A 9,138-nucleotide genomic window follows, 5' to 3' on the forward strand; every position below is an offset into this window, starting at 1 on the left:
ATTATTACGTTAATAATAAGCCTCCTGTGTAAATTTTGTCGTTCAATCACTTTATTGTGTGTCGTCCTAATCCCTACATGACCGCTAATGGGTTGATATAACTTTATTGTACTCTTTATCTCGACACGGATAACAAAATGTGTAATAACACCCCAGTGTGATCAAACTTTCTATGCGGTCAGTGTTCTCCATTGGTTAAACCAGATATATGTTTTAAGAAATTCTTTCCAGCCTCCACCATAAATATTCATGGTATTTCCGCGTGTATAATGCAAGTAGCGGAGAATAATATTTTTGTAAAAACTAGCAGAGACATCACAGCCGCTATAAGGTACGAATCCAGCAACATAGAAACTAGTTTGATGTATTCAAAAGGTACTTTAATACAAGATACAGTACGTAGCTGCCCCCTTTTTAAAATATCTTTCGTTAAATTTAAATAATCACGATTATTTAGCAGTGGCGCTAGTGTGCACGTTAATGGGCTCTTAATACTTTATGTCACTTAATTTTTGGTCGCCAAGAGTTTACTTAAAACCACAAACATCTTGAGTCTATGCCTAATATGTATCATGTATTAATATGTTTAGTAGGAATAACAAGATTGCATTATGTATACTACATAATGCAATCTTAGAAAAGTGTTCAACAAAACCGATAAGTCACATTCATATGAAATCGCTTGTCGTTGTACAGTTTGCTTTTGCTTATTAGGTGACACATCTAGAAATATTATTATTTTTTAACTCAATCGGCGGAATCATTTAGAAAAAGTTTTCGAGAGTCTCTGTCGCAAAAATTAAAACACGTTTCAAATTTTAGGAACACTTCGTGCAATCGCGGATGGCTCCAAGTTTTCACTCACATCGTATGCGGAGCCTTCACCGTCACGAGCTTCATCTTGATCTTAATCGTCGCGTTTAACACTACCACAACTAAACCGGAGTCACGGTGTCAGCTCTCCGGTTGTCGTGTCACCTGCCATGGGGCACCATTTTACGAGGAATATGAGGACGACATTGTGTTGGGTATTGTGGTATGTTATAGTATGAGATTTTTTATTTATTTAAACGAAAGTATTCAAATAAATGAAAGGTGCTTTGAGATAGTTTTGATGGACGTATAATTACAAAAGCCTAATTTGGAATTGAAAAATAAATGTAGGTATTTCAACACTTGTTGACCACTTACTTTCATATATCTGGTTTTCCGACTGACCAGCAATTTTCTACAAAGGTCGCATTTTTCACCTGCTTCTCGTGAAATTTTGTGAGCAGGTTCGATAATTATTTTATTTTTCAATTCATTTTTTGGATTATTTTCCAAATTTCCTCGGGGGTTCGCGAGGTCTGTAGAGCTGTAGCTCACAATAGAGCCACTAGTTTTTTCTGGGTAGACGATTTACTCTACCTTAAATAGTATATCCCAACAAAAACATAAATGTGAAATGAGAGCCAAGTTCAATATTAAGAATATGTGTCGTTATTGACTCGCCGACAAAATAATTGAGATCTATATGGGTGCCAAGTTCTGTGCTGTGTAGAAAATCCTGAAATTATAAAGGATTTGTCTTGGCTAGTTTTTACGTATAGGCCTATAAGTAATATATATTTATCTATGTTACTTTTTCAAAAATTTGGTTTGTTTTTAAAAACTAGCCAAGACAAATCCTTTATAATTTCAGGATTTTCTACGCTAGTTTTTACGTATAGGCATATAAGTAATATATATTGATCTATGTTACTTTTTTCAAAAATTGGGTTTGTTTTTAAAAATTAGCCAAGACAAATTCTTTATAATTTCAGGATTTTCTACACAGCACAGAACTTGGCACCCATATAGATCTCAATTATTTTGTCGGCGAGTCAATAACGACACATATTCTTAATATTGAACTTGGCTCTCATTTCACATTTATGTTTTTGTTGGGATATCATTACTTTTTGTACAAAAAATTACTATAGTATTCATCATGAAAGCAGTTTGCCTAAGCTGAAAAGGAGACCCTCGCTGACGCGCGGTTAATTGTCAAAAAGTTTCAGTTTTCAGTATACGCCTAATAGTCTACCTTCATGCCAAATATCAAGTTTGTAAGTGATCTAGAAGTGGGTTAGGTTTTTGGTCTATAAGTATTAATAATTTTTTTTCCATCGAAATATCAATAATTTCCAGTTTTCAGATTTTTCCCTCTATTTGCACCTAATAGTCTACCTTGATGCCAAATATCAAGTTTCTAAGTAATCTAGAAGTGGGTTAGGTTTTTGGTCTTTAGGTATTAATTATTTATTTTCCATCAAAATATCAATAATTTCCAGTTTTCAGATTTTTCCCTCTATATACACCTAATAGTCTGCCTTGATGCCAAATATCAAGTTTCTAAGTCATCTAGAAGTGGGTTAGGTTTTTGGTCTTTAAGTATTAATTTTTTTTTCCATGGAAATATCAATAATTTCCAGTTTTTAGATTTTTCCCTCTATATGCACCTAATAGTTTACCTTGATGCCAAATATCAAGTTTCTATGTCATCTAGAAGTGGGTTAGGTTTTTGGTCTATACGTATTAATTTTTTTTTCCATCGAAATATCAATAATTTCCAGTTATCCGATTTTTCCCTCTATATGCACCTAATAGTCTACCTTCATGCCAAATATCAAGTTTCTAAGTCATCTAGAAGTGGGTTAGGTTTTTGGTCTATAAGTATTAATTATTTTATTTCCATCGAAACATCAATAATTTCCAGTTTTTAGATTTTTCCCTCTATATGCACCTAATAGTCTACCTTGATGCCAAATATCAAGTTTCTAAGTCATCTAGAAGTGGGTTAGGTTTTTGGTCTATACGTATTAATTATTTATACGTACGTATTCTTCCATCCGTTATTAATACTACAAATAATGATTTAGAAAACATCTTAGACTGGAGTCATCGCTATGGTCTCATCATCAATCCATCTAAAACGCAAGCAATAATTATAGGTAGTTCAAAATTAATCTCCCGAATAGATTTTTCTAATTTACCAACGATTTTATTTAACGGCACACAGATTCCTTATTCTTTTCAAGTTAAAAATTTAGGTATAATTATGGACCGTACTCTATCTTGGATTCCCCAGATCAATGAGGTTAGTAGGAAAATGTTTGCTGCTGTAGGATCCCTACGGCGGCTTCGTAACTTTCTGCCGCTCGCTACCAAAATTGCGCTTGCTCATGCTCTGCTTCTCCCCATTTTAGATTATGCGGATATCAGCTATCCCGATCTTTCTGTAGAGCAACTAAATAAACTCGAACGTCTTCAAAATCTATGCATCCGGTTCATTTATGGCTTGCGAAAATATGACCACGTCTCCTATTACCGTTCGGAGCTCAAGTGGCTCCCCATACGTTTGCGACGCAATTCTCACATTCTTGCTCACCTGTACGGTATTCTCTTCAACCCCTCTACCCCTATCTACCTGAAGGAGCGATTCAAATACCTCTCTTCTTTAAGATGCTCCCAGAACTATCTGCTTGCCCAAATTTCTTCTTCTTCTAAATTCTATAACGATTCTTTTACCTTCCAAGCAATTCGGTTGTGGAATGCTCTGCCGTCTGAGCTAAGACATGCTAAATCGCTTCCCATTTTTAAGGCTCAACTCAAAACTCACTATCTGTCCCTTCCTCAAACTCGTTAATAATTACATTCTGTCTGTCTGTCTGATTCTGTGTTGTGTGATATATTTATGTATGTATGTATTTATTTATTTATGTATATATGTATTTATTTATTTATTTATTTATGTATATATCGCATTAATGTATGTAATCATATTGTTATATATTTAGTTGTGCTGATTTTGTTTTTTTCCTGTTCTGGCTGTCCATTTATATTTGCTACCCTTATACATATTTCTTCCCGTCGAAAATGTCTACTACCTGAAGGTTGTCTGGAAGAGATCGCTTTTTAGCGATAAGACCGCCTGTTGTTGCTTAGTTTTATGTTAATTTGCTGTATTTAATCATGTTTTCATTGTGCACAATAAAGAATATTATTATTATTATTCTCTCTATTTATTTTTCATCACAAGTTAGGTTGTTTATAATATGGATATAAAAATAAAATACAAAAGCATTTACAAAAACAATTCAAAAACTTATAAACATATTATAAAAAACCTAACCTAGGGCGCCGCCAGCAGCGGGGCAAGGCCCAAGCTGCCGGTGGTCAGGGCTGCAGAGAGAGGAACCGGCGGACTATCCGCGCCGTGTCCAAGATCACCGCCTTCTGCATCTGACCCTTGATCCAACCACCTAGCGAGAGTCTCTCAAGATGTTGGTCGAGACTCTTCGCTATTAGACCGTTCGCTGAAACAACTATCGGGACAATGATCGTCGAATCAACATCCCACATGGCGGTTATCTCGTGAGCCAAGTCTAGGTACTTACTAGACTTGTCCTTCTCGGCTTTCACGAGATTCTCATCATGGGGGATGGTGATGTCAACGAGCACGGCCCGGCGCTGTGATCGATCTATTATCACAATGTCAGGCTTATTGGCTACAATAGTCCTGTCAGTGATGATAGATCGATCCCAATAGAGCGTGGCACGACCATTCTCGAGAACTTGCGCAGGTGAATACTTGTAGTACGGTACTTCGCGGTCCACAAGGCCGTTATTATTATTATTATTCTCTTTATTTATTTTTGGTCTTAAGTTAGGTTATTTTATAATATGGATATAAAAATAAAATACAAAAACACTTACAAAAACAATACAAAATACTTATAAACATATTATAAAAAACCTAACCTAGGGTGCCGCCAGCAGCGGGGCAAGGCCCAAGCTGCCGGTGGTCAGGGTTGCAGAGAGAGGAACCGGCGGACTATCCGCGCCGTGTCCAAGATCACCGCCTTCTGCATCTGACCCTTGATCCAACCACCTAGCGAGAGTCTCTCAAGATGTTGGTCGAGACTCTTCGCTATTAGACCGTTCACTGAAACGACTATCGGGACAATGATCGTCGAATCAACATCCCACATGGCGGTTATCTCGTGAGCCAAGTCTAGGTACTTGCTGGACTTGTCCTTCTCGGCTCTCACGAGATTCTCATCATGGGGGATGGTGATGTCAACGAGCACGGCCCGGCGTTGCGATCGATCTATTATCACAATGTCAGGCTTATTGGCTACAATAGTCCTGTCAGTGATGACAGATCGATCCCAATAGAGCGTGGCACGACCATTCTCGAGAACTGGCGCAGGTGAATACTTGTAGTACGGTACTTCGCGGTTCACAAGGCCGTATAGAAGAGCAAGCTGCTGGTGTATAATCCTGGCTACGAGATTATGTCTGTGCAAGTACTCGCCGTTCGCAAGATGAGAACAACCGGAAATGATATGCCTGAGTGACTCTCCGGGACGACGGCATGCCCGACAAATGTCGACCGTACCGTCCTTCAGGATATATTTCCGATAGTTGTTCGTCATCATTACTTCGTCCGCAATTGCACAGGCAAAACCCTCGGTTTCTCCGAAGAGGTCCCCGAATCGTAACCAGTTCACCGACGCGAGCAGGTCCACATCGGGTCCCGTGAGGGCCTTGTAGAACCGCCCGTGTAGCACCTTACTCTCCCATGCCGCCTTGCGATCCGCAGTACTTAGTACCACAGGTTTGCGCCAGTTCTCGTTTGCCAAGGAGAGCGGCGTGAGGTTCCTGTCTACTGCCACCACATCACGATGCATCCCACAGTCGTTGTTAAGGAAATAATTCCTGAGATTGTACACCTCGCGGTTGTGGAGATCCTTGGCGTTTAGGAAGCCTCGGCCTCCACATTTCCGTGGGATGTACAATCTCATAACTGACGAGCGTGGGTGTAGCATGCGATGCGCGGTGAGCAGTGATCGGACCCTCCGATCCAGGGCATCCAGCTCGGTCTGAGTCCACCTTAGTATGCCAAAGGAGTATATGAGCAGGGGCATTACCCAGGCGTTGAAGGCGCGCACTTTGTTGCCTCCTGACAAAAGACTGTTAAGGACTTTTGTGAGCCGACTGAAAAAGCGCTCCTTCACCGACCGTCTAATACCCTCGTCCTCAATACCCAACGACTGTGACATACCAAGGTATTTATAGGTTTCTGACTCAGAGATAGATCTGAAAGACATTGTCTCAGAAGGTTGTAAATTTGTTGAATTTACAACCCTCCCCCGCTGTACATGCATAACCGCACATTTATCGACACCAAACTCCATGTTGATGGCACTACTGAAGACGTCGGTGGTTTTCAGTAGCTCCAACAAGTCTCGGCTATTTGGTGCAAATAATTTGAGGTCATCCATGTACAGAAGGTGAGAAATGACTTCACCCCCACTCCGGAGCCGGCAACCTAGTCCCAAATCCTTCATTATTATTATTATTATTTTTTTCCATCGAAATATCAATAATTTCCAGTTTTCAGATTTTTCCCTCTATATACACCTAATAGTCTGCCTTGATGCCAAATTTCAAGTTTCTAGGTCATCTGGAAGTGGGTCAGGTTTTTGATCTATATGTCAGTCAGTCACAAAAATGCCGGTTTTTAAACGTTAATTTATCAATAACTGTTTGAGCTATGTTTATGAAATTTTGTATTTTGTACAAGCTATGGGACTTGAATACATGTGCCAAATTTCATGTGTGTGGGTTAAGTAGGTTTCAAGTTGTGAAGGGGTCAAAAGTAGCTCGAAATGGTTCGTGTAATATTACACACGGTTGCTGCGTCGCCAGTTCCTTTTTCTTTGAACTTGGCTGGACACGCTACCGCGTGTCTAGATATAAATAAATTCACTTCATTTATAAACGTGTTTTTTTAATAACACAAAGTTATTTTTTACAGGCTGCAGGGGAGAATTGTCACAGAGTATTTTTGACTTTAATGGAGCCCCGTTTTAATAATGAATCACTGCCACAGAACTGGCTCACAAGACTACGGCCCGTGGTGGTCGAAATCGGTATTATAGGCGGAAACCTTCATCACATCCCACAGAATGTCTTCTCTGCTGCCTTCGCAAGAAATTTGAGACTACTGTCATTACAAGAAATAACCATCACATCGTGGAGTCAACACGCATTGCTAGGACTCGCAAACTTAGAAAACATTTTTATAAAGAAATGCAATATTATTGACATGCAAGAAAATTTTCTGTCTGCAGTGAGCCAATCTTTATCAACATTAACAGTAGTTGAAAGTGGCTATTGGAATCCGGAAAATCTTACAGGGTCCTCTCAATTAGCGAGTTTTTCTATGCTAACCTGGGTGGATTTATCAAGCAACGACTTCGGTGCTAATTTAGGAAACACAAGCTTTACCAGATTGAAGAATTGCAAGTCACTATACCTCGCTTCCAATAGAATCTCTTATATAGAACCGGGAACATTTGATAATCTGATTAAATTGGAATATTTAAATTTAAATAATAATTTCCTAAACCGCATAGAACCGGGTCTATTTAATGTCATGACGTCATTTTCCACGCCAAAAGTTAGATTAAATCTGGTAGAAAATTGGTGGCATTGTGATTGCTCGGACAGGGAATTAAGACGATTAACAGCGCTCGCTATACTATTGGTAGATCCGATTTGCAACTCTCCCAAATCTGTGCGAGGAAAAACGTTTTATGAATTTGTTGCTGATTGCAAAGAAAATGAACCAAAACAAATAGTTGCTGTTGATATGCAACGTAAAATTGTTGAAAATGAAGAATCGAGCATAGATAAATTTATGTGCGTCTCAAAAGCTTCTCTAGACGCTACGTCAAAAGTGATATCACCTTTTCACAACTATCATTGCTCAGTGAACGTCATCAACTCTCTTTCTGAAGGTAATTCTACAGTGACTGACTATTATAATACTTCAAAAGACAGTTTATGGGTCAAACCGGTTATAATTGTTATAGGAGACAATTTTACAATGCTAGAGTTAAGTTTATCAAGAACTGAAGGTCATGGGCTTATTTGGTATCGAAATTCATGTGCGAATGAAGTATTTTGTGTAAACGTCTTGCCAGACACAATTCGACTTTATAATATAGATATTTATAATGACTATACTTTTTGCCCTGTAGATCTTAAATCGGGTACTATAGAAAGTTCTCATTGTATTGATGTTTCGTCGAATAACACAAGTCATTCTTATTTTAGAACAAGATTAATATTATTTCCTTTAATAGCAGTTGCTTCTCTGTTCTGTGGGGCTTTCACACTGTACATGCTTATTCGAAAATATCCCTTTCTATTGAAAGGAAGCAAAAGACTGCTATTCGTGAAGCATAAAACGGTGGATGCATTGGTATTGCCACCGAAGGTACCTTTACGTGGAGTTCAAAGCAATACTTTCTTGAATAATTCCAAAGATTTTACAGACATACAGACATCTTTACATCATGATTTCATGCGTTCGGGTTCCGTGAGAAGTTGCCATAGTATCGCTCCAAGCTATATTTCCGCACTACACCCAACTGAAGAGCAACTAGCGGATTGGCGCTTGAAACATGCTAATGAACGATTTGACAGCCATTATGCTACGGTATCCATTATCAGCTCCGAAGTGATGTCATTGTCAAGTAATAGCGATCACTTGTATTACTCAATTGAGGATGATTCGCCAATCGTTAGCATCAGTGATCCGTTTAGTCAGAATTTAGAATATGAACATGTCAGTGTTTCTTGATTTCCTTATTATAGAGCTATATTGGAGTGCCGTAAATTTTCATCACCGGAACCAGAGTACCTATTCGGAACAGATATACGTGAAACCTTTTGCAAAAGCCGCTCACGATGAAGGTTCTGGGCTTTTGGCCCCTCATCGAGGTCGGTATTTGGCCTCCCAGGCAATATTACATGGAAATTGATTTGGCCATAATCGCCGCCATCTATGATGTAAAAAAAAATTCGTAGATATTTTTTGTGCCAGTATGCCTAATTTCAGCGTACTCGGACCATTTTGAAATTACTCTATACAAATTACCCATTTTTGACGTGATAACGTCTTATAAATCGATGAACACCGGTAGCATGCAAGTGTCACGTTGTGGACAGATCTCCATGGTAACACACGTAACAATGTTTTCTTATGACGTTATCACGCAAAATTCCGTAAACCAACTTTACAGACAACCATATATTTTT

The 9,138-nt window shown here is 38.7% G+C and overlaps 1 protein-coding gene across 1 annotated transcript; it reads left to right on the forward strand.

Moving 5' to 3' along the window:
- The first annotated feature begins 214 nt into the window (after positions 1–214).
- Positions 215–8,754, forward strand: LOC134649127 (uncharacterized). Its single transcript, XM_063503843.1, has 3 exons — positions 215–331; positions 823–1,036; positions 6,848–8,754. Exons 1-3 carry the CDS (start codon positions 270–272, stop codon positions 8,678–8,680), a joined length of 2,109 nt encoding a protein of 702 aa, XP_063359913.1. The 5' UTR covers positions 215–269; the 3' UTR covers positions 8,681–8,754.
- The last annotated feature ends 384 nt before the right edge of the window (positions 8,755–9,138 follow it).

The sequence above is a fragment of the Cydia amplana genome, chromosome 6 (assembly GCF_948474715.1).
Source record: "Cydia amplana chromosome 6, ilCydAmpl1.1, whole genome shotgun sequence".
NCBI lineage: Eukaryota > Metazoa > Arthropoda > Insecta > Lepidoptera > Tortricidae > Cydia > Cydia amplana.